Source organism: Pelodiscus sinensis, chromosome 11 (genome assembly GCF_052426305.1).
Source record: "Pelodiscus sinensis isolate ZL-2025 chromosome 11, ASM5242630v1, whole genome shotgun sequence".
Taxonomy (NCBI): domain Eukaryota; kingdom Metazoa; phylum Chordata; order Testudines; family Trionychidae; genus Pelodiscus; species Pelodiscus sinensis.
In genome coordinates this window covers 5578095-5603260 of record NC_143062.1, presented here as the reverse complement: position 1 = coordinate 5603260, position 25166 = coordinate 5578095, and the positions used below count along the sequence as shown (strand labels likewise).

Genomic DNA, 25166 nt, shown 5'->3' with positions numbered 1-25166 from the left:
GCCTGGGAACAGAGTGAGCCCTGAGCCGCCCAGCGCGCCCCCCGCTCCGAGTCCCCTGCTTGTCTCGCCAGCTCAGGGCAGGTCTGCCACGTGGCGGGTCCGGCCGAGCCCCCTGCTGCTGGGGGCAGCCCCTGCGAGTGCGCCCAGCCGCCCTGGAGCCCTCTGGCCTCGCCCCGGCCCGACCTGGAACCGAGCTCTGCTTCCATCACGCCCCACCTCCTCCCTGCCACGCCCCGCCCCCAGCCTGCCCCCTCCCCACCACGCCCCAGCCTAGCCCCTCCCTGCCACGCCCCCCAGCCTGCCTCTGCCCTGGCCCGCCCCCTCCCCACTATACCCCGCCCCCAGCCTGCCCCTCCCCACCCCACCCCCCAGCCTGCCCCCTCCCCCCACACCATACCCCACCCCCAGCCTGCCTGCCCTGTCTAGGCCCCTCAGCTCCTCCACCTCCTCTATCCATCGCCCCCACCCCGCCCCCATCCTGCCCCACAACACCCCCACCCCGCCTCTGCCCCGCCCTCACAGGCACACGCCACCCCGCCGGCCAGGCCAAGCCCCCCCAGCCCTTGTGCACCTCCTTGGGGAAGCGGCTTGGCCACCAGGTGGTGGGGATGAGCTCCTGCAGGCCGGCCTCCTCCACGCGCAGCGGGCTCTTGATGTAGAAGAAGACCACAGAGCGGAGCACGTCGAAGCTGAGCCGGAGTCAAGGGACAAGCCCCACCCCAGGCAGGCAGGGGCTTTGGGGTCTGCCCCCCTCTTCCCAGGGGCACGCCGAGGGGCCGAGCGCTCCGCCTTCCCTCAGGAGAGGGCCAGGGGGCTCCGGGGCAGGGCAGGGGCCATGGGGGGGGGGGCTCCGGGGCAGGGCAGGGCACGAACCCAGGGGAGGGGGGCTCCGGGGCAGGGCAGGGCCATGGGGAGGGGGGGCTCCGGGGCAGGGGGGGGGGGGGGGCTCCCAGGGCAGGGCAGGGCAGGGCAGGGCAGGGTGCGGAGGGCAGCGCCCAGCGAGGCCGCACAAAGGATACAGGACGTGGCTCAGGAGGAATTTCCTGGACTTCTCGTGCTTCAGGAGCGCCGCGGTGAGCCGCAGGTAGTGAATCTGGAGAGGGACGGAGGGAGGGGGAGCCAAGCCCCCCCCCGGTGACTCAGGAGACAGGCTGAGCGCCCTGAGGCTGCCTGGCTTATCAGAGCCTCCATCCCAGCCCCAGGCCCCCTCCCCCCCAACAGCTGCTGACGTGTTTCCCCCCCCCCCCCCCCGGCCTAAAGGGCAGCCCCGGTGAGGAGCCATGTTGGGATGGGGAATAAGCAGCACACTGTAACGGTGGGAAAGGGTAGGCCGTGGGGAGGGTCAGCGAGCCTGGGCACACGCTAGCCCCCTGGGGGTGCAGGGCCCACAGGGCACGGCCGAGCTCTGCCACACCAGAGCCAGGTGCAATGGGGGGGGGGTGCAGTCCGTTTGGCAGAGTGCCATCCCCAGTCCTCAGCCCTGCGAACCCCCAAACGCTCCACGGCTAAGTAAAGGGTCAGGCTGGCTTGCCAGAGCGCGCCCTGGGAGGAGAGGGCCCCAGCAGCCCTGACTCGGGCCGTGCCAAGGACGGGCGGCGCAGACAAGTCACCCGCAGGGGCACGCGGGCGAGTCAGACGCTCCCCCAGGCTGTTCGAGGGGTTCGCTGGGCCACGTGTCCAGGAGGCCAGGCCACGGGAGCACAGTGGCCCCTTCTGGTCGGGGACTCCAGACAAGTCCCTGCACCGGGCGCCAGCTGGCCTTGACCTCGGGCCTCTCAGCTCCACTCACCTGCAAGCCCAGGTCTGGGATGATGGGAGAGAACCTGTAAGCCCGCAGCAGGGACATCAGCAGCTGCTTCAGGCACTCGTGTACCTCGTAATCCTGAGAGCAAGGGAAGCCCTCAACAGTCACCAGCGTCTGGGCAGCAAGGGGGCCGCGCGCTCCAGCAGCGACCGGCCAGGCCCACGGGGCATCAGCAAGGGGGCTGCGTGCTCCAGCAGCGACCGGCCAGGCCCACGGGGCATCAGCAAGGGGGCTGCGTGCTCCAGCAGCGACCGGCCAGGCCCACGGGGCAGCAGCTCGGAGGCTAGCTGACCACCTGGCAATCGCATTTGCTGAGGTGGGGAAAGGCGGAGCCCCCGGGCTGGCCCGGCCCGTACGGCAGCCGGATGCTAGGGAGACAAACCCGGCACATCCCGCCCTGCTGGCTTGTTACTCGTGTGCTTACATGTGGCAGGAGAATCCTGCCAGAGGGCCCAGGTCTCTGCGCTCCCCTGCTCTCTGAGTGGGGCAGGCCAGGGCGCAGTCTGCAGCCCCCATGCATGCCCCAGACCTGGATCAAGGTACAGAAGAGCCACTGAGGCCCAGCGTGGCTCCAAGGGCCCCAGAGCCAGGGCGGCCAGGGCGGCCAGGGGCCACGCCCACCCACTTTTCCCTATGGGCCGCTCCAGCCCAAACACCATGAGGTTCCATGTCGGGGACCCACCGCCTGCCTGGGATGGAAGGACCAAGGGCAGCCCCAGCCCGTGTCCCCGGGCAGAGGAAGGGTCCGTGCTGTGGTTCCCCACAGCCACCCACCCACGGCTCCGACAGCCGCACAGCTGGCTTGGGAAGAGCCACGCAGGCACCTGTGGGGGGCCAGAACCCTTCCGGCTGCCATGGGCAGGAGCCAGCAGGACAGGGACACAGTCCAGGGCTTGTTCTCACAGAGGAGGAGGGTCAGCAGCCTCTGGCCTGCTTCAGCTTTGCCGGGGCAGGGCCTGGACAGCCCTGCCAGCCTGGGACTGGGTATCATGAGCCAACCGAGCCCACCTCCCTATGGACACAGCCGCGCCGGCAGACGGACAGCTGCCAAGAGCAGCCGCCCGAGGGCCCGGAGAGCCAGCGCCCCCGGGGCTGTGCCGGCCGAAAGGGCCGCCTGCTCCTGGACAGCGGGGGCAGGAAGTCTCCAGCACCTGGGCGGAGGGAAAGCAGGAGCCTGCAGGCCAGGTGTGACCACTGGGTGGGCAACGCCCTGGAGCCCCCGTGAGCCTGACCCCCACAACCCACGAGTCTTCCCTGCAGCTCCTGGGGCAGATGGATCATGGCCGGCTCCAGGTTCAGACCTGCCGGGACATTCGCAGCAGGGCTTTCCCAGGAGCCACCTGCCACAGCCCAGCTCCGACGCTCCTCCCGGCCTGGCCGAGCCTGGGCCTTGCACTAGCCCCCGAGCAATGGTGCAGCGCCATGGCCCCGTGGAGGGGCTCTGCAGGTGCACGCGCAGGAAGCGCAGACCCAGCCCGGGAGGGAAGCACAGGAGCCTGGTTCAGAAAGGCCCAGCACTCAGCTACTTCCTCAGCTCCCCCTCCCGCAAGGGACAGCAGCTCGCTGAGCGCTGGGCTCTGGCGAGAGAAGCTCCCTGAAGCAGCCACCTCCGATTACAGCCCCCCAGAGCGGCCAGTCCCACGCCCACGGCGCTGGTCTGCAGGCGGGAGCGAGCGCTGCTGGGGGTGGCGGGTAAGCCCGGCCCGGCAGGGAGAACCCAGGGGAAGGGCCCGGGCAACTCACCTCCATGAGAAGCCACATGAGATCCAGCAGCTGCTGGATGAGAGGATGCGCTTCCACTGCCCCCCCCTGCTCCAGGATGCTCAGCAGGAAGCTCATGAGCACGTCTTCCACCAGGTACACCTTGCACTGCAAAGAGCGCCCGGTCAGCGCGCCGCCGGGAGCCCGGGACTGCCTCCTGCAGGCTGAGTGACACGCCCGGCGGCACCGCCCACTCCGGAGCACACGGAGCGTCAGGCAGAAGCGGGTCACACTGGCCGTGAAAGCGGAGCCCAACTGCCAAAGAGGGTGCCAGAAAGCCCTGCCCTGCAGCCCCAACCCTTCCCCGCCCCCGCCCCTCGGCAGCTCACCGAACGCCCGCCCGCCCGTGACTCTGGGCAGGAGCTGCCGCCCCGGGAACGGGCGCTCAAGGCTTGGGAAACTGGCCCCCCAGCACTCACCATGAGAGGGGCGAAGTGGTTGAAGATGTGCGCCAGGGTGATCAGCACCGTGGGCTCTCCTTGCAGCTGCCAGACGGCCGTGTCCTTCTCCACCAGCTTCCCCTCCTGCAACCCCAGGGCCAGGACAGTAAGGCTCACAGTGCCCGAGCCCGCCTGCTGGAGGTCAGCGGCACAGGGCACGCCCCGCGCAGGTTTTCAGGAGACCCCCGAGCTCCACAGGGCCTGCGGGAGCCCGATGTCAGGCAAAGCCCCCAGCACAGCCGGAGTGCGACCGACGCCTGGTGCGCAAAACCCCCAAGAGCACTTCCCGCGCCCGGCCAGCCGCACCCAGTGGCGCGAGGGGGCAGCCTGCTCCCAGCACTGGAAGGAATTTCTAGGGTACAGGCCGCTGGAGGGGGTGAGCAGCCCACCAAGCAGGGCTGGCTCAGCAGCTCCATCTCAGGTGCCACCTGGTACAGCTGGCGCCAGCCCCACAGCTGGGCGTGCTGCACCCGGGACAGAGCCAGCTGGCTAACCGCTGAGCTACACCCGTGCTTGTCGGGCCTGGCACTGGGCGGAACGCAGACGTAGGGATGAGCTGCTAGGCGAGGGAAGGCACAAGGTGGGGCCTAGAGAGAACGAGCTTGTCCCCCCCCGCCCGAGTCACTGCACGCGAGGCTCAACTCACAGCCGCTCAGAGTGCTGCCACCAGCTGTGCCCACAGGGTGGCTTCCTGCCCCTCCTCCCAGAGCAAAAGGCGAACCCCAGCTGCCTCGGAACGGTCTGACACAGGGAGCGGGACCGGGGGGGCTGCCTAGTAGCCCTGCGAGGTAGCCATCAGCCAGCAGTGGCGAAGCAAGGGGGCTAAGGCATGGCATTCCCAGCCTTGCTTCTGTGCTGCTGCAGCCACTCTGGCCGTGCGGCCCTCAAGGCTGTGCGCCCCCAGCAGCTACAGCCCCCTTGCCCCACACACACGCGCAGGGAGCCGGCCCCCGCGTTCCCAGGGCTCTCCGAGGGGCAGGAGCCCCGCACACGCGCAGGGAGCCAGCCCCCGCATTCGAGGGGCAGGCCGGGAGAAGCAGCAGCACAAACTCCCCGGGCTCCGGCTCACAGAGGACGATGCCAACTCACCAGCACGTCGAGGCCAAGGTGAATGACGTTCTTCAGGTAGCCCAGCAGCTTGTGAGCTCTCACCAGGTCGGCGCTGGGCGGGTCCTGCAGGGGGCGATGACCCTCCACCGGATAAGTGCGGGAGTGTTAAGGCAAGTCCCCACCGTGCTAAGCAGGGCCGTGACTTCCCAGGTCACTGGGGCGCTGCTGGGACCCTCTCGTGCACCTCAGTGAGCGACCATCTCGGGGACCCGCAGGCCCACCCAGCTAGGAAGTACCGTTCCCGCACCGCCCGCCGGGCCAGGCCTGTTACAGCCCAGAGGAAGGGGCCACACACCGGCCCCTGGGGATTTCTACACTCGGGTGAGAGAGAGTGGAGGGGCCTGAGCAGTCAAAGGAGGCTGCTCCAGACCCGCACGACTTGGGAGCAAATGGAACAGCCAGCAGAGGAAAAGGCCCTTTGGATTGCCGTCACCATCCCCACCCAGCCTGCGGCCGAGGGGGGACGACGAGCCTCTGAGCAGGACAAGCGAGGGCCGGTGCACTCAGACCCCCTCGCCCAGCACGGTCTAGGTGCTGGCTGCTCTTCCCCCAGCGTCCTGTGGAAGGATATCGGAGCGGGCGGCTGCCGAAGTTGAAAGCGACCGACTCTTTGAAGGAGAGGCTGATTGCAGGGAAGTAGGCCATGCCGGCTCCCCTGGTGATGTTATCGAAAGCTGTTCCCAGAGACACACCGTTCCTGAGGGAAAAGGAGAGTCGCCACGTGGAGAGCATGTCTGGAGACGCACTGGCTTGTCTGAGGGAGATGGGGATCACCGGCCAGCACGACAGGCCCCACAAGCCATCCAGCTCTTTCAGAAAACGTGTCTAGTCCTTGGTGCTGAGGGAGCCCTGAAGCTGTGACGCAACACGGCTCGTCCGGCACGGCTGCCGTTAGCCGGGTGCCCACTGAACGTGGGGGTGGCCAAGTTTTCCACGGTCCCACGCAGGTGGTTATTTAGCTTTGTGGCTAAGAGCCCAATGGCAGTGCTGCTAGACAATACTGACCTCCCATGGCCTGGCACCAGGCGGGCCGCAGGAGGCTGCTGGACTAGGGATCCGAGCTGCTCAGAGGCCCAGCTCGCCCTGTTCATCTACGTTCAGATTCCTCAGCCACAGCATTCAACCTGACAGCCAAACACTTTCCCACAATTCCTCACGCGGCAGATCCCCAGGAGTCCTAGCAACACACCTGAAGGACAGCAGCGCCTGTGTGGCCCAATAACCTGCCAGGGCCTTTGCAGGGTGGCTGCTCACACCTGGGCTGGGTTAAGCCAAGAGCCTTTCACCCGTGTTACTCTGCACCAGACAGCACCGCACGTAAATCTGTTCGAGCCAGGGCGGAGGGGAAGTACCCTCCCCAGCTGCTCCCTGGGCCAGGGGCTCAGCCAGACGAGTACAACAGGCCTGGCAGGGTCCGTGGGGACCGGGCGCAGTACGTGCGGCAGGGAGCCCTGCAAAGCTGCTTACAGGCAGAAAGCTATGGTCCCCTCGTCCAGGTCTATCAGACAGCTGACGATGTCTCCTGCCGCCCAGGACTGCACGGAGAGAAGGAAAAGGTTAGAGGCTTAGCCAGGCGGCAGACCAGCTTCCCAGGGGATGTGCCCAAGCCGGCGGGGCCAGGCCTGGGACGAGGAAATCCAGCCACACCCCAGGAGGCCTGGTGCGTGGGACACTTGGGGTCCTCATGCAAAGGGATGAATCCAGATTTGTCCAGGTGGCCCAGGAATCTGAAATCCCCCCAGGGCAGTGCTGCACAGACCCCAAGAGGCTCAAGGCTTCTCAGCCAGACGTTTGGGAAGGCAAGGGTCTCAGGGGCTCCCAGGGCAAGCTCCCTGCTCTGAATGCCAGGCTGGCCGGAGCCAGGAGCCCATGGGAAACGGGAGTCCCTGGCCTCAGGGCAGCCTGGGAGGCAGCGCCCCTGCACAGAGCTGGCGGAGACGCCTTGCCTCAGCAGCCCCCGCGACAATCCGCCTGCCGAAAGCCAAGCTACCGCTTCTCCCAGAGCCACGCCTCCATGCCCGACCCCGCAGCCCTCCTCCACACAGGAGGCTGAACCGCTCCCTCCAAAGGCCAGCCTGGGAGCTCCCCTTCCGACTCGGCCAGACACCCAACACCCGCCCCGCTCCCAGCCGCCCACCCCTCCCCGGCACCGGAGGGGCGCTAACCCCGCGGAAGGTCTGCCAGCTGCTCCCCCCGAGCACGCTGCTCCACCTCGTCTCCAGCTGGGACTCCTGAGAACGGTTTCGACCAGAGAAGCGGGTCCCTGGTCAGGAAGAGACACCCTGGCCCTGTGAAAGCCTGGCAGGCAGGCAGGCCCTTCCCCACGGAAGTTTCCGTTTTGCACAGGAGGCAGCAAAGGAGGCAATTTGGGTGGTTTCCCACCAAGCCTTTTGCGGCCAGGTCTCGCAAGGAAAGCAGGGGCCTCTCCTTCCCACGAGAGCTCACGCCGCACCGGCAGCCACCTCTGCCCAGCTGTGCAGGCAGCGCGCGGAGCCTCTCCCCCATGGCTGTCACTAGGCTTGTGCATCCTTTGAGGACTGAACTGCCGCTCCAGGCTCGGCCGACTGCTGCAGACCTGACTGCCCAGCAGCTGCCCTCAACACGGAGCACGGCGCCGCGGCTGGGAACGCTAGGCCTGCAGCCCGGGGCCTGGCGGGGCGGCCGGCAGCGAAGCGCCGAGCGCAGGCACTTACTTTACCGTAGTTGGTGGTGGTGACGTTCCACTTGCGCACCCTGTTCCCGTCGTACGCATACGAATCCGGGGTGTCTCCCACCCCCTCCTGCAGAAGGGGCAAAGAGCAGTCACCTGACTGGGTGCGAGCAGCCCAAGCACCTCACGCCCGAGGGGCAGCACCACGAGGGGCGCGCGGCCCCAGAGCGCGGAGCTTCCTGGCGCTCTCTGCTGGGGGAGGGGGAAAGCCTTGAGCCAGGACTCCAGGAGTTCCCACACAAGGCCCCAGGCGGGCGGTCCGACCCCAAGTGTCTCCTGCGAGCCTCCCAGAGCGGTGGCAGATTGTGCTCAGCCCGGCCAAGGCCCTGGCACTCTGGGGCACTTCCAATGCCCCCGCTGAGCTTCCAGCCACGAGAACAGGCGTCAACTCCACGGCCAGCACGCTTGTGCCTGGGCCCCTCCAGCTGCCCCCCACAGCCCAAGCCCCTGGCAAGAGCGGAGCAGGCTGTGCGTTGCCAGAACCATGCGGAGGGTCCCACCTGCCTGGCACACAGGAGAGTGCAGCAGGGAGGCCCCATGTAACCGGAGATGCATTTGCTGCCCCAGCAGTGCATCCAGCAGGAGCACACGCCACACGAGGGACATGCAGGGCTCCTGCAAATGCAGCTGCCAGGCCAGCTCTGCCGTGGCGTGCTGGGCAGCCGAGGCCGGGAGAGCGGCGGAGCCGCGCCGTCACACTACCTCCTGGTTGAATCTGCAGCTGAGCGTGCACCAGCCGATCTGCATGAGCCCTTGGGAAGAGATGAGCACCTCGTAGATCCATTTCCCTGGGGGAGGGAGACATCGTAGGGCTACACAACGCAGGCAGCCCCACTGCCAAGGCAGGAGATGGTGCCATGTCCAGCCCCAAGCCCTCCCACCACGCCTCCCACTGAGTATCAGAGCCTGGTGCTCGGATCGTGAATACCCTCGCCTCTCCAGGAGGAAACCTGGAACCAGGGACAGAAAACCACATACAAGTGGTAACCGTGGGTCCAAGGTGTCCCCGGGGGCCGAGGAGCAGGGAGAAGGGTGCGAGAGGGCTCCCTGGCCTCCTGCCTTAGTAGAGCCGTTAACCGAGCCACTTAAACTCTCACCTCCCTCCCTGGAGCCCATCTGCCGAGGCCGGCTCTCGAGCCATGCCCTTACCTTTATACACGCAGGTTGTGGCTCGGATGGAGCCAAAGTTGCTGTGGCCAATCACCTGAACAAGGAACAAAGAGATTTTCACAGCTGAGGCAGGCGGTAGGTTTCCCCAGCCCAGGCCCGGGTCGCAGGGAGACACCAGCGTCTCATTCCGGGTCCCAGGAACACAGCCGGGGTCTGCAGCAGCAGCGTGGAGCTGCCTGGCTTCCCAGCAGGCCAGGGCATGAGAACACGCAAGGAGCAGCCCTGGGGCACTTTACAGGCTACCGACAGACACAGGCAGCGCCATGAGCCTTCGTGGGCAAAGCCACCGTTTCAGGTGAGACGAGCAGGCGCGTGGCAGCCTGGCGCATGCAGCTTGCTGCGGGTGCTGCTGTGCCGGCAAGAGGAGCAGGGCAGCAGCTGGACCCCAGAAAAGCCGCGCGAAGCGAGACTGAAGTCACAGATTCAATAGAGCCCGCTGGGGGGAGGGACGGAACGGGCAACCGGTTACCCCGCTCCTGGTAAGCATCACCCTTCATGAGCGAAACTTACCAGGGATAGTTCATCGGCCACCTCGCAGCCTCCAAGTGAGAGACCGGGAGGCGGGGGGGACACTGCCACTTCCAGCCCCACCCAAGACCACAGACTCCCAGCCTAGGCAGGCAGGGAGCCAGCAGCCCTTTCCCCGCCCCATCCTGGGCTGCCACTTCCAGCCCCATGCAAGGCTGCAAGCTGGGAGCCAACAACTCATCGCGCAGCTGGAAGCAGCCAGGCTGGTGTGGCCCCTGCCTGCAGCGGTTCCAATCTGGCGATGGCAGGCAAAGGGGCCACCCCAGCCCTCCCCCGACCCCGGTCAATCAGTTACGCAGTGAAACGTCAGGCTAAACAAACGGGGGTTGACACCCCTGGGGGGCCCAGGATGAGGGGCGTTCACTCTCGTTCCCAGCCGGCTCCTTGCAGAGGCTAAGGAGCGACAGCTCCTGCCCCACGGTGCTCTGGTGTCAGGGCAGACAAGCAGGTGGAGGTTCGGGGAGCCGCAGACAATGGACAATGCACTTGCAGTCAGGGAGGGAGATGGGGGGCAGGAAAAGCACAGCAGACTGGGGGTCAGAATGAGAGGCTGAGAGCAGTACGCAGGGGCCGGGGACAGGAGGAGCAGGGTCCCTGGGGCACTGGAGAATCTGCTAAATCCCAGCAGATCGCACCAATTTGCTCTTTCAAGGAGCGTGCTGGGAACCAAAGGCTGCAGAAAGAACAGGCGGCGGGGCCGGGCCAGCGAGGGGCAGGCGGCGAGGCGGGACGGGGCCAGCGAGGGGCAGGCGGCGAGGCGGGGCGGGGCCAGCGAGGGGCAGGCGGCGAGGCGGGGCGGGGCGGGTGGAGCGGGTTCAGCAAGGGGTGGGCGAGGCACGGTGCAAGCGAGCCCAGCAATGGAGGCTCCTGCAGCGTCACGGAAGGAGCAGCAGGAACGGAAGCCGGGGAGCGAGAATGGCTAGTGAAGGGGAGGATGAGGAACTGCCTGGCCCCTTCTGATCTGAACCCTCTGGTTCCCCCGGCCCTGCAAGCTGCCTTCGCCTTCTGTTTGGCGCTTCACTGACTAAACCTGCAGTGCCTGGTACCACAGCCACTGGGGTAACTGCAACGCAACCTTGAGGCAACTTCAAAAACCAACTGAGAACCCCCTCAGCATCTCTGGCCTCTGGGCGAGGGACTGTGCAGCCGCACCCGGCAGGAGCAGCATGCCCAACGAGCAGGCACTGCTAGAACGCCTCCCCGGGGCACATCTGTCCCACTCCGGAGCGCTGCAGCTTCCCAGAGCTTCATTTAACAACACACCCCACAATGGCGGCCAGGGGACTGGCTTGGACCAGACTGCAAGAGGACAACATGGTCCTGAAGACGGCTCTTTAGATCCACATGAGCAATTCCACACTCACCCCAAGCAGGTCATCATCAACCAGGAGGAGTCCCTCAAAACCACTGGTGTGGTCCAGCACCACAGTGGAGGGACCAAGTCGCCCCTCGGTCACCTGATCTGAAATGAGAATGGCTGGTCAGAGCAGCGAAAAAGGCACATGGCACAAGAGCTCTAGGCCAGGGCCTACCACCGGCACTGTGCAGCTACGAAGGAGAGCCAGACAGCATTAACGCTGTCAGCACAGCCCGGAGCAGGGACGCAGGCCCAGGCTGACAGCCAGGAGCTGCGGGGCTCTGTGCCTGTGGCCCAGCAGTGGCTAACCCTGGCAAAATGCGACCAGGACACAGACTCCCCCGGCAGCATCTCACTTCTGAGCGCCACGCTGGACTTTAGACTGGACAATCCTAGCTCGTGGGAGCAGGACACGGGCTCATGCCTAGCTATGGAGTGAGTTAGGGCTACTCCACACGGGGCCTGCGGGGCGGTCTGGGTTCACAGAGGGCTCCACACGGGGCCCGTGCGGGGGGGAGGCTGCGTTCACAGGGGGCTCCACACGGGGCCCGCGGGGGGGAGGGGGTCTGGGTTCACAGGGGCTCCACACGGGGTCCACTGGGGGGTCCGGGTTTACGCAGGCTCCACAGGCGGCCCGCAGGTAATCAAGTCTGGTTGAAATGGCAAGAAACTGTTTTTTCTTTGTGATCCTGTCCGATATCTGTTTTGTGATATTACGCACAACGCATTGTCTCAACGACTTGATTACCTGCATCCTGCTTCAAAGACATTTTAACACCAGACTTGAAAGAGAAACCTCTGAACTGTCATTCATGCTTAAATTTGACACTTTACACCTAGGTCTTAACAAGGACACTAATTACCTTACCCATTACAAAGAGAGCTTCCCCAATGATCACCTCTAATATCATTAGCTCACAGACATGTACCTCATCCCTCTTCTGTTCTGAAATTTGATTTGTCCTTTTCACGTGTGCATTTTTTTGATTGTATCCTTTGGTATATATGGTTGTGCCAATTTTCTTCCACAATTTGATCTGAGGAAGTGGGTCTGGCCCACGAAAGCTCATCACCTAATAAACCATCTTGTTAGTCTTTAAAGTGCTGCACAGTCCTGTATTTTGTTTCAGCTGCACCAGACTAACCCGGCTCCATTTCTATCACTGGTATGGGCTGTGCTTTAATGACAAGGGGAGGGAATAAGTCCCTGGCACCCAGCAGTTCAGAGCCTGGGGCTGAGGAAATTCCACAACAGGAGGGGAACGCCTGAGAAGCAGCCAGCACAATGACCAACAACCCAGCACATGGTAGGGGAGAATGGGCCAGCCCGGCTCTTGCGAGCGCTTGCTGTGTCCTTGCTGAGGCGCTGTCTCCAGCACCCTGCCCAAGAGTTCGCAGCCTCACGAGTCCCCTGCTCTTCGGGGAAGCATCCCGCTGGCCACGTGGCAATAGGGCTGCTCCAACGGAGAATGGATCTGCGGCAGGCGCAGCCCACATGTGCTCCAGGTGCAGCAGTTAAAGGGATGACGAATCAGAACACAGGAAAGCAGGAACCGAGCTCCTTAAGGAAGATGTCTCCCCCCAGACTGTCTCTTTTCCCATTGAGGCAAGGGTGCTCCAAGAGGATCCGACACACAGCATCTCCTACCTCGACTGCCCTCTGGCCCGGGGCCCTCTGCCAGCAATCCCTCAAGGTGCTCCTGCAGGTTCTGGAACGTCAGTGGCTTCCTGGGGATAAAGAAGAAAGCCCTTCGGGACTCACCAGGGTTTTCACCAGTTCACACGCTGGGTGGCTTGTAAGCCAGAGCCGCCTAACTCCCAGCATTGTCCTTTGAGATTACGCTCACATGAGATTACACTCACATGCTTAAATTTGACACTTTACACCTAGGTCTTAACAAGGACACTAATTACCTTACCCATTACAAAGATAGCTTCCCCAATGATCACCTCTAATATCATTAGCTCACAGACATTTACCTCATCCCTCTTCTGTTCTGAAATTTGATTTGTCCTTTTCATGTGTGCATTTTTTTTTATTGTATCCTTTGGTATATATGGTTGTACCAATTTTCTTCCACTATTTGATCACTAGCACAAGGGGTGGATCCCTGACACACTGAAATTCCCACGTCATGTATCTGATGAAGTGGGCTCCAGCCCACAAAAGCTTGTGCCCCAATGAATGTGTTAGTCTTCAAGGTGCCACAGGACTCCTTGTTGTTTCTGCTGGAACAGACTAACACAGCTCCTTTCTGAGCCTTGAGGCAGACAGACATGCTAAAGCCAAAGGCTGGGGATATGAATAAGAGACGTTACCGAAGGCTTTCAAGTCTTGGTGCTCAGGGAGGTCGGAAGCAATCCCATGGGGAGTTCTGTGAAGCTGGCTCACTGCATGACTATTACCACAGTGCTACACCATGTGAGAGGTGCGCTAGAGCTGTGGACCGGCAAACTCATTCATAGGCGTTTGGCAGACCACAACAACGAAAATGCAAATATTCAAGTCAAATGTTACTGGTCTGCCACATGTAGCCCAGCCTCGGCCCCCAGAGCCGCCATGAACAGCAGTTCAGCCCCGGCAGCCACCACAGCCTGGCAGCCGGCGGTTCGTGGACCTGCGGCTGGGAGCCAAAAGGCCAGCCCCACCCAGCGAGCTGACAATGTGTGTACAAAACAGGAGGCGGCAGAGACAGACGGGGGCGCTCAAGGACACGACGAGACCGGACTGGGCAGCGCGACAGGAAATGCACCCGCAGCCTAACCACTATCCAGATTCTGCAGGCACCTCAGAACAGGAAACTTCCCAGCAGGGCTTTGGAGGGGGAGTGTGACGCAGCTTTGCTGGTGTCTGAGGGGAGCTTCTTCCACGCACAGCACAGCAGACTAGCAGGACTGCCTCAGCATGGCAAGTTCCGTTAGCCAAGAGCTGAGTGATAGTGCGCGGGCGGCGGGCCGGGAGCCGGGAGCCGGGCCTTCCAACTCAGCTCAAAGAGAGATCCAGACACAAGCCTGTTGGTTGGCCCAATCACCTTTCCTGGCCTGTCAATCCCTGTGCCCTTCAGGCTCCCGTCGTCAGACAAAAGAACTGGAGTCCTGTGAACTGACACGCTAGTGCAAATGGAATATGCCAAGGCACTTGACTGGAGAGTCTGTGGCAAAGTAACAGGAGACAGAGCTCAGCTTACCCGGAGTTATTTTTAGAGGTGCTGCCGGCTCAGACGTGAGCTCAGAATCTAAGCATAGTGGGAGGAACATGACACCCCCGCCCCCTGAACCTTTTAAACACCGCCAGCCAGAGAGAGGGCCCTCTCACCAGAGGGGCTCCACATCACTCCAGAGCACCTACCCCCCCAAGACTACATGCTCCCAGTGGCACAGTTGACTCAAGAGTCGCACAGCAAGAGGCCCTGGGTTTCTGACCCCCCAAATGTGAAGCAGGGCTGAAAGCGTAAGAAGAGTTTCAATGCCACAACTTGGTGTCTAGCTTCATTTTAGCCCTGCACGTGCAGCTTACAGAGTGCGAGGCTGAGACAACAGAACTGACAGTACTGCCATTTGAAGCGTCATTGTATTGCGCACTGTGTCCAGTTGACAGGGCACAGACTGCCTGTTTTCAGAACTGCTAACACAACATTTCTGTAGTACTTGTCACTGCATAAGCAGACTGTGCATATGCAGGACTGCTGGCCCTAGCTCCCTGCAATCACATTTACTGGCTACCCCCAAGAAAGGCAGGCCAGCAATTACACCTGCACAAGTCAGGCGGTGGAAGTCTAATCGCGAGTCTCTATTCAAAAAGGAAACTTCTGCAGTACAATGCACTTACACTGGCTTGTTCTTTCCTAATGCCAGCATCACAAAGCGGCTTTGTTACCAAGCGACCCTGGAAAGGTCCTCCCAGTGAGACTTGCTAGGTAAGAGTCAGCGGGCAGCCAGTACCTGTAAGCAGCTGCAGACTGGATCCCATCGGCACTAGGGAAGATGCGGTGCAGATAGTCATTCAGCAACTTGCTGTTCACAATCCCTGCAGCAAACAGCAAAGGCGAGATAAGCAATGGGAAGTCAGGCAGAGCCCCAGAAATATCATCAAATTCATCTCTGTCTCCAAGGGCAAGGTCTCCAGTCCCTGGGGAAACGCGGGGGTGTGGGTCTGCAAGTCACCTACTGTGCGACAGAAAAGGCGGCTTCAGGAAGACACTTGCCTGCTGACCATTTTCAGTCGGGGCATCAGACGTTCTCTTTGCAAGCCATGGAAGCACAACAGATCAGCATGGGCCCTTATACAACCTGCCCCGGCTGAGGAGAGGACAGAAAGTTCCCCCTCTAGTCTTCCGGAGCTACGCTGGGTGCTCATCTGGAACGCCTGTGCACTCAGCACAGGCGGCTTTACTGATTCAGTAGGAAAGGGAGTCCCCTACTCAGCTGTAACGTCTCATGTTTTACTCCTCTCTGTACTGCACCAGAGCGGCGACATGCACATCGCTGGGAGAGGAAGGGGCTGGTGTTTGCAGCCCCCGAGTCTAATCAAATCCCTTGCCAGATCTCCCTGGAATGGGGAGTTTCAGCTCTTACTTTGGAGACAGGCTGCTCCACTCACCTTTCATTGCTTTCCCACCTCTCCCTAGGGGAACAGGAGGGGGAAGATCTGAAGTGATCCCCAAGAAATCAAGTGAGCTTGGCCCACTTAGGATCCCATGGCCTTGCCTCTATGGAACTTTCGGCACATGGCGAGCTAATGCGGGCTATAGCGACAGCCCCTTGGCACACATTTACCTCCCAGACAAGCCCTGATCCCCCATTTCACCCCCAGCACAGCTTTTACTTTCACTTCAAGGCCTCTGCAGCTGCACCAGAAACACTGAGTATATACGTGGGAAGAGGAGGCCCTAGTGGGCATTTAAAGCCCCGCAGCCTCAGAGGGCAGCAAAGGAACTCCCCAAGTCAGGTGTGAAGACAAGGAGAGGACAGATCACTGTGACAAGGGAGTCTTGGACATAGGCAAGAGGGAAAAGCCCCTGGAGCAGAGAGAAGGGCTCGGCCCAGGAGAGAGAGAGAACTCCTGGGCTCTTTGGAAGGGCTTAGGTCTCATCTGCCCACCTGCAGCTGCATGGGGGCGATCAGCTGGTCCCTTCCCCAAAGCGGGATACGCTGCCCCACTGCAAGCTTGGCTACCGGTGTCAATGAGAGGCAGGCAGCGGCATGGCAGCACTACAAGGTGGACATGGGGAAACCCTCAGTGTCAGCGGGGACTGGAGCAGAGCTCAGCCTAGGACGCAGGTGAGCCCACCTCCCCACGTTCTGCAAGAGCACATACCCGTGACCTTGGGCTTCTCGGACTCCGTGCTCAGCCTGTAGCTCCTGCGGGGAAAGGCAGTCCCAGCCCCTCTCGATGTCATTCTTCACAGCTGCGCGAACCACCACCAAGGCCAAAGCGGAGACAGGAAGCCACACCAGCCTGCCACAGGACAATGGGACTCACTGGTGAGACGAGTCCCCCCCTTACCTTTTGCCCATCATTATGAATCAGAGGTGTGCATAAAAGGTCGCCTCAGTTTCCCTGGCTTCAGAAGTGCCCAACTGGAGCTGAACGCGTACATGGCAGACAACTAACGGGGTCCCTGCCCCAAGACTTGACCTTTCCAGGTTGGATGGCAGTTGGAGTAGACTACCAGCCCCACCCTCAGTCTCATCTGGGCATGAGACAAGACTTTCACAACACATTGTACTTCAGTTGTTCCCAGCAACTCGGCGCCTGCATGCTCCAGACAGCGCCTCTAGCCATGGGCTCTACACCCACCAAAGAGCTTAGGCTGCCCCTCTGCGCAGAAACTGGGCAGCAGCAGTGGGTCAGTGCCCTGCACAGACACACCTCACTGGAGAAGGGGTTCAGGGACAGCCATGGGATCCAAATACCAACCTAGCTGGGTGCTTGGGGATTAGTGCGAGAGCTAGTATGGTCCAAGAGAGCAGACAGCTGTCAGGGAGAGGAAAGGGAGTGGTCTGCAGCCATCTACCAAAGCACATGGTGATTTTGGTTAGCTTGCACTAGGAAAAACAGTGACAAGTGCCACAGGAGCCAAAGAGGAGAAGCAGCGGGAGAGGCAATAGAGTTCCGTGAAGGCATGTAAAAAGGTCATCATGCGCACAGGAAACAAGCACCTTAAAGCCACCACCGTTAACAGTTTCTGCAACTCCGCAAAGAAATCCGAGACTAGTGGAGACTAGGAATGTAACCGATTAACCCTCAACGGGTGAGGCTTACCAGTCACAGTTAACCAGTGGGGGCTGGAGCAGCCCTCTGCCCGCCATAGACAGGAATGCTCCAACCCGGCCAGAGCAGCCTCCATCTGTGGTGGAGGGTCTTCTCCAGCCCATCTGTGGTGGGCTGGGGGCTGCTCCAGCCCCGTCAGGCTGGAGTGCCCGCCCCCGCTCACCCTGCTTCGCTGGTTACCCAGCTAAACAATGTTTAACAGGTGAACTAACCATACCGGGTTTCAAATCCCTAGTGGAGAGGTCTGTTCAATACACAACCACACTCACCAGACAGGCGCACTGGTGGCTGTTTGAAGAGATGGACTACAATGAGCCCATGCAGGTGTGTCCTTACCACGGCCTCACCACTACTCTACCCCCATGGCCTCCGGTGCGCGAGGAACAATCAGCGTCTCTTTCCCATTTATCGCTCACTTCTGCAGACCGGTATCCTGGGCCGTGCTGAGGTCAGCCCACTCTAACGCTCCCTAGCCCCACTTGCGTAACGGCCATAAACACAAGCTTGTGTTTAAAAGGAATCAAGGCTTGGTACATGGACTATCCCCCCGCCAACGGGGGTGGGAGCGACTGGTCAACTAGCCAATAAGCAAATGTTCATTGGATAGTGGACCAGTGACTCGACGCGTCGCTTCCCCTCCCCCTTGCTGCCTCTAACAGAGAGAGGCAGCCGGTGCTGTGGGGAGCCAGCTTAAAAGCCAGTCTCCCTCCAGTACCATCTCTGCAGGGAGGCAGAGGCATAACAGGGGACTGGGCACAAGCTGATTCCTGGCTCCTGCCTGGTCCCCCCAGCTGCACTGGCAGCAATTAATACATGTAAAAGGCTGAGCTGCAGTGGGATGAGCTCCTGGGGTCTAACCTACACTCCACACGCTCCAGTATTTGTATCTCACACTGGCTCTAGCTTCAAAACTGCCAGAGGCTTTAGGGAAATGGAGGCCACTTCTGCTGACAGCCTGTAGCTTCAGTCCTTTTGGAAACCAAGGCCCTCGACACCAGTTAAGCTGGAGCCCTTTTTATTAGGGGCATAGGGAATTGCAGTTCCATTGTAAGTTACATGGACGGACAGCCATTTCAAAGAAGGGAAAATTGTCATCTAACGGGTAAGACACAGACAAACTTTGCTTATCTTACAAGCAAGCATTTTAAACATATGTTTGCACGATAAGCACTATCCTGGCATAGCCTCTTAGCTCTGTAGCATAGACACTAATGACAGCGACTAAGGGTTTTTCCTAAGGATGTTAAAATGAGGTTACTTTCCTAATCGAGTAGTCGACAGATTTTGTTTATCAACTACTGGATAAGAATCACCATTATAGCGCTCAGTCTGGCTTGTGGGTCCCAGCATAACCTCCCGCACTGCCACTTTGCATTATAAGAGAGAGATGAGCCGGCATGTGAAGGTACTGGTTCTCCTGTCCCTTGTAATGCAAAGTGGCCGATGACCTGCGGGAGCAGGGATTCCCGTCTCTTAATATTACACCAGGCTTCAGCCTACATTTTTGGAATGCTGGCTTTTTTTGACAGGGTAACAAGCCTTGTGGATAGGAGGAAGCAGTAGATGTGGTATACTTCGACTTTAGTAAAGCTTTTGAAACAAGTCTTGCATGACCTTCTCATTAACAAACATGGGAAATACAACCTAGATGGAGCTACAATTAGGTGGGTGCACAACTAATTGGATAAACCCTTCATAGAAGCAGTACTCAATGGTTCACAGTCTTGCTGGAAGGACATAATCAGTGGGGTTCCACAGGGACCAGTCCTAGTCAATATCTTCATCACCAATTTAGATAATGGTATAGAGTACACTTATGAAGTTTGCAGATAATATCAAGCTGGGAGGGGTTGCAAGTGCTTTGGAGGACAGGGTCATAATTCAAAATAATCTAAACAAACTGGAGAAATGGCCTGAGGAACAGGATGAAAGGAAGTAAGGAGAAATGCAAAGAACTCCACTTATGGAAAAAACAACCCATTACACACATACAAAATGGGAAGCGACTGTCTAGGAAGGAGTACTGCAGAAAGGCATCTAGGGGTCATAGTGGACCACAAACTAAATACAAGTTAACACATATCTTGGCACTGAAAAAAGTTCAGAAATGGGCAACAAAAATGATTAGGGAGTATGGAATAGCTGCCATGTGAGATGAGATTAATAAGACTGAGACTTTTTAGCTTGGAAAAGAAATGACTAAGGGGAGTTATGATTGAGGTTTATGAAACCATGACTGGTGTGGAAAAAGTCAAGAATGAACAGTTATTTACCCCTTCCCATAACACAACAAATAGGGGTCACCAAATGAAATGAATAGGTAGCAGATTTAAAATGAACAAACAGAAGTACTTCTTCAGACAATGCACAACCAGTGGAACTTCTAACCCTAAGATGTTGTGAGGACCAGAATTATAATAGGGTTCAAAAAGGAGCTTGATAAATTCAAGGAGGATAGGTCCGTCAATGGCTGTTAGTCAAGATGGGCAGCGATGGCGTCCCAAGGCTTGGACAGAAGCTGGGAATGGGCGACAGGGGATGGATCACTTGTTGCCTATGTTATTCATTCCCTCTTGAGCACCTGGTATTGGCCACGGTCAGAAGACAGCGTACTGGACTTACACGAACCTTTGGTCTGACCCAGTATGGCCATTCATGTTCTAACAGTATGATACAGTTGCAAAAAAGGGGGGGGGGGAAGCATCATTTTGGGATGCAATAGCAGGAGTGCTGCAAGTACGACAAGAAGTAAGCGTTCTGTTCTACTCTGCGCTGATTAGGCCTCAACTGGAGTACTATGTCCAGTTCTGGGTGTCACACTTCAGGAAAGATGTGGATAAATTGGAAAACGTGCAGAGAAGATGAACAACAAATAAAGGCTTAGAAAATATGACCTGTGAAGGAAGATTGAAAGAATTGGGTTTGTTTAGTCTGGAAAAAGAGAAGACTAAGAGGGGACGTAACAGTTTTCAAATATCTAAAAGGTTGTTAAAAGGAAGAGAGAGAAAAAAGTATTCTCCATACTCCTGATGATAGGTCAAGAAACAATGGTCATAAATTACAACAAGGGAGGTTTAGTTTGAACTAAGGGTGTTAAGTATTGTGTAATTCACTAATCGAATAGTCGATGCATTTTTGCATCGACCATTCGATTAGTCAATAGGGCGGTGCTGCCCCTTTGAAACACCGCTGCAGCATTTCAAAGGGGAAGCATCGCACAGAGCCTGGGCTCAGCTGGGGACTCCCCAGCTGATCCCGAGCTCCAGGCGGCACTGCCACTTTGAAGTATGCCCCTTTTCCCCCTTTGGTGCTCTGATAGCTGCAGGAAGGGAGGGGGAGGCGACCAGTGGACTAGTCCTTAATATCCTTAGTTTGGACATTAGGAAAAACTTCCTAATTGTCAGGGTGGTTGAGCACTGGAATAAATTGCCTAGGGAAGTGGTAGAATCTTCATATTTGTTCAACCTGCTCTTAACCTTAAAACACATGTGAGGGATGGTCAGGAAGATGGTGCTTGGTCCTGTCATGAGTTCAGGGGACTGGACTTGATAACCTCTCAAGGGTCTTTCCAATTGTATGATTCTATATAGAAAATCACCCCCTCTGTTAGCAAGAAAGAGAGGAACAGGACAAACACCGGTCAATGTTCTTAAAATTAGTGCAAGTGGGATCTTTGTTAAATAAATCTGAGTTTATTAGTGAATCTGTCAGAAAATAGATATGTTACCTAAAAACTATGCGCTGCACACGGCAGAAGATGCCACATACTTCTCTCATAGAGCAAAACTAACGAATGCCTGCAGGGACGGGGGAACCCCAGAGGTGCTACCACCCGCACAGCAGTGCTGATCCCAGAGAAGAACTCCAAGGCCCGCAGGCTGCTTGCACTAGTTCCCAGTACATCTGCCCTGGACCCCAGGCAAGCAGCCCCATGCCCAGCGCAGCAAGCACTTGGTCTCCACTGCCCAAAGCAATGTACCTCAGCTCTCCTGCTCCCCAGCCATGCTGCGGGAGGCTTCGGCTGGGGCGGTGCAAAGCCAGTCTTGCTGCTTTCGTTGGGAGAGAGCTCACAGGCTTTGAATCCAGAAACACCCCTGTCTGCTGCCCACCGCTACCCCCCACCTGCCCCGCTCTCCCCCGCCCAGCCCCATTCTCTGCCCCCCCGCCCCGCTCTCCCCTGCCCAGCCCCATTCTCTGCCCCCCCGCCCCGCTCTCCCCCGCCCAGCCCCAGCCAGCCCCATTCTCTGCCCCCCCGCCCCGCTCTCCCCCGCCCAGCCCCAGCCAGCCCCATTCTCTGCCCCCCCAGCCCCGCTCTCCCCCGCCCAGCCCCAGCCAGCCCCATTCTCTGCCCCCCCGCCCCGCTCTCCCCTGCCCAGCCCCAGCCAGCCCCATTCTCTGCCCCCCCAGCCCCGCCCCTCTCCCCCCCCAGCCCCAGCCTCCCCTGCCCTGCCCCAGCCAGCCCCGCTCTCCCCCCCAGCCCCGCCAGCCCCTGCCCAGCCCCAGCCCGCCCCCCTTCTCCCCCCCGCCCCGCCCCCCCGCCCAGCCCCAGCCAGCCCCATTCTCTGACCCCCCAGCCCCGCTCTCCCCCGCCCAGCCCCAGCCAGCCCCATTCTCTGCCCCCCAACCCCGCTCTCCCCCGCCCAGCCCCATTCTCTGCCCCCCCAGCCCCGCTCTCCCCCGCCCAGCCCCAGCCAGCCCCATTCTCTGCCCCCCCAGCCCCGCTCTCCCCCCCAGCCCCAGCCAGCCCCATTCTCTGCCCCCCCAGCCAGCCCCATTCTCTGCCCCCCCGCCCCGCTCTCCCCCGCCCAGCCCCAGCCAGCCCCATTCTCTGCCCCCCCAGCCCCGCTCTCCCCCGCCCAGCCCCATTCTCTGCCCCCCCAGCCCCGCTCTCCCCCGCCCAGCCCCATTCTCTGCCCCCCCAGCCCCGCTCTCCCCCGCCCAGCCCCAGCCAGCCCCATTCTCTGCCCCCCCGCCCCGCTCTCCCCCGCCCAGCCCCAGCCAGCCCCATTCTCTGACCCCCCAGCCCCGCTCTCCCCCGCCCAGCCCCATTCTCTGCCTCCCCCCCCCGGCTACTCACCCGCGCGGACCCTCACCACGGCCGCCCGGCTACGGAGTCCCGGCAGGGACACTGCGGCCTGGGCGGGGCTGCGGGCGCGGCCAGCCTGATTGGCGGACGCGGCTCCCCGCGGGCGGGGCGGGGCGCTGGCGGAGCATCGCCCCCTGCCGGAGGAGTGCGGTGCGGTGCGGTGCAGCGCAGAGCCGGGCCTGTCGAGGTCCCTCCTCTGCATATTGCGTCGGCTCATTTGCATAAAGCACAGCCCGCCTCCCTGCGTGCGGCCCGCGGAGCCAAGCGCTTAGCGGGGCGGGCTGATGGCCGGGGCCCTGGCTCCACTGCACGAGCCACACGTGGCTTCTGGCGGCGCGAGCGTGGCTAGCGGGCTCCCATAGGCGCCCCAAAGCGGCTCGTGCTAGCCCCGCGGAGCCCGGCCTGCCTGCAAATAGCTCCTGCCTCTCCCTCAGCCTCGGATTCCGCACGGGAACTGAGCCAGCCTCCCTCCTGCTCCGCCCTGCTGGTCTGGCTCACGCCCTGAGCCCACTGGCGAGAGCAAGGCAGCAGAAGCCCCGCGGATCCCATGGTTAAATCGACCCCAGAGGCCAGCGCCTCCTGCACCCCGTCATGTTCCTTAGCATCGCTTGTGCAGTGCCAACACACTGCGCTTAGAGGGTGTGTCGTCCCCTCACCCCTGCTTACCAAGACAAGGGACAATAAACGAGCCAAACTGCCACCTGCCTCAGGAGCTCTCAGCCCGGATACTGTCAACTCACCTAGCAACATTGTCAACCTATCCAAGCACTCTCTTAGGGCAGATTCCTCTGCTGGGCTATCTCGAGGACTCGCCTTCTGTGGAGACCTGGAATCCTATTTCCGCCACCTCTGCCTGAAGGAATATTTCCAACACGACGATGTACAACACACCGACCTGACCTTGCTGCTCCCTCCCCACCTCACATCCCAGAAGAGGAAGGCTTCTATGTGGACTCCTACTAATGGTCGTAACGAGAGTCTTGATTTCTACATTGACTGCTCCTGCAAACGTGCTCAAGCTGGCATTATCAGCAAACAACATATAACCTGAGTCATGCAGAATGCAATGCTATACTCAGCCTCAAAAACAATCCTATCATAATCCAAGAGGCTGACAGAGGAGGTGCTGTAGTCGTCATGAACAGGACAGAGTATGAACAGTAGGCAACCAGACAACTCACCAATACCAGATTTTACAAGCCTCTGTCCTGTGATCCCTCTAAAGAATTAAAAAAAAAAAAACTGAAATAACTGCTCATGGAGCTCCCTGATGCTACTCAAGACCAAATTTACACTAACACGCCCCCAATCCCCAACCAGGAGTTTTCTATCTGCTACCCAAGATACACAAACCTGGAAATCCTGGACAATCCATCATCTCAAGTAGTAGCACACTTACAACAAGATTATCTGGCTATATTGACTCCCTCCTCAGACCTTATGCTACCAGCACTCTGTGACACCATTGTGACCTCTGTGACACCTCTGTGACTCCCTCCTCAGACCTTATGCTACCAGCACTCTGTGACTACCTCTGTGACACCATTGACTTCCTGAGGAAACTTCAAAACATCAGTAAACTACCCGGAAATACCATCCTGGCCACTATGGTCGAAGAAGCCCTTTACACCCACATTCCACACGAAGGTGATTACAGGCCATCAGGAACACCACCCCCGATGACAGCACTACACACCTGGTTACAGAGCTCTGCGACTTTGTCCTCACCCACAACTACTTCCAATTCAGAGACTACTTCCAATGTGTATCTCCAAGTCAGAGGCACAGCCGTGGGCACCAACATGGCCCCACAATATGCCAACATCTTTATGGCTGACCTTGAACAATGTTTCTTCAGCTCTTGCCCCCCTAGCACCCTTACTCTACTTATGCTACATCGAGGACATCATCATATGGACCCACGGGAAAGAGACCCTGGAAGAATTTAATAGGAACTTCACCAACTTTCACCCCATCATCAACCTCAACCTGGATCAGTCCACATGAGAAATCCACTTCCTTGACACCAGAGTACACTTATATGATGGACAAATTTCCACCACCCTATATTGGAAACCTACCGACCACTACACTTACCTTCATGCTTCAAGTTTCCATTCCAGACATTTCTCAATCTATTGTATACAGCCAAGCCCTAGGATACAACCGGATTTGCTCTGATCCCACAGACAGAGACAAACACCTACAGGATCTTTATGAAGCATTTCTAAAACTGAAATACCCACCTGGAGAAGTGAGAAAACAGATTGACAGAGCCAAAAAAGTACCCAGACATGAACTACTCAAGAGACCCAAAAGAGAAAACAACAGAATTCCACTTGTCATCACCTACAGCCCACAACTTAAACCCCCTCCAACGCATTATCCACAATCTACAACCTATCCTGGAAAATGACCCCTCACTCTCAGAGGCCTTGGGGGAAAGGCCTGTTCTTGCTTACAAACAACCCTCCAACCTGAAACAATTTTTTTTCAGGTAACCATGCTACATAGCTACATCATAAGCATTCAGGAACCCAGTCCTGTTGTCACGTTACTGGATTGTGAGGAGAGCAGCCAGGTCACTGCTGCATCTATGGGGGGAGGGGGGGTGTTTGCCTCAAAAGTGGTACAAAGGGGGCCATGTGAGGGGTCAAACAAAAGCTTACTTTCTTCTGATTGTGTATCTGCTCTTCATATATCTGTATAATATCTGTGTGTGGAGTTAGGAATCTGTAATCTGTATGGAGACTGGAAGTCTCTCTGAATGTGCTTGAGTATTGGGCAAAGCTCGGCCTATGGACTTGCTAATTAGCGAGGCCCTGTGGGACAATGGCGCTCAATGGGCCAAGGACACACCTCAAGAATGAGGGCTGACACCTAAGGGCTGCCAGCAGGGAACACGGATAGGCCGCTGGCCAGGTGA

The 25166-nt window shown here is 59.3% G+C and overlaps 1 protein-coding gene across 3 annotated transcripts in view; it reads right to left on the bottom strand.

Moving 5' to 3' along the window:
• RNF123 (ring finger protein 123) overlaps nt 1-22390 on the bottom strand; it is a 51439-nt gene extending 29049 nt beyond the window's left edge. For 2 of the 3 annotated variants that reach the window (XM_075939579.2, XM_075939581.2), the window contains exons 1-16: nt 22232-22390; nt 16198-16338; nt 14823-14907; nt 12529-12608; nt 10888-10985; nt 8975-9029; nt 8528-8613; nt 7809-7895; nt 6583-6650; nt 5687-5812; nt 5095-5209; nt 3985-4089; nt 3548-3673; nt 1790-1882; nt 1020-1093; nt 572-689 (exon numbers count right to left, since the gene is read on the bottom strand). In XM_075939579.2, coding sequence (XP_075795694.2) covers nt 572-689; nt 1020-1093; nt 1790-1882; nt 3548-3673; nt 3985-4089; nt 5095-5209; nt 5687-5812; nt 6583-6650; nt 7809-7895; nt 8528-8613; nt 8975-9029; nt 10888-10985; nt 12529-12608; nt 14823-14907; nt 16198-16279 — 1398 coding nt within the window. In that variant the 5' untranslated portion in view covers nt 16280-16338; nt 22232-22390. Of the gene's footprint in view, nt 1-571; nt 690-1019; nt 1094-1789; nt 1883-3547; nt 3674-3984; nt 4090-5094; nt 5210-5686; nt 5813-6582; nt 6651-7808; nt 7896-8527; nt 8614-8974; nt 9030-10887; nt 10986-12528; nt 12609-14822; nt 14908-16197; nt 16339-21133; nt 21258-22231 lie in introns of those variants that run through there. The other variant, XM_075939580.2, reaches the window with a different exon arrangement.
• Nucleotides 22391-25166: the final 2776 nt, after the last annotated feature.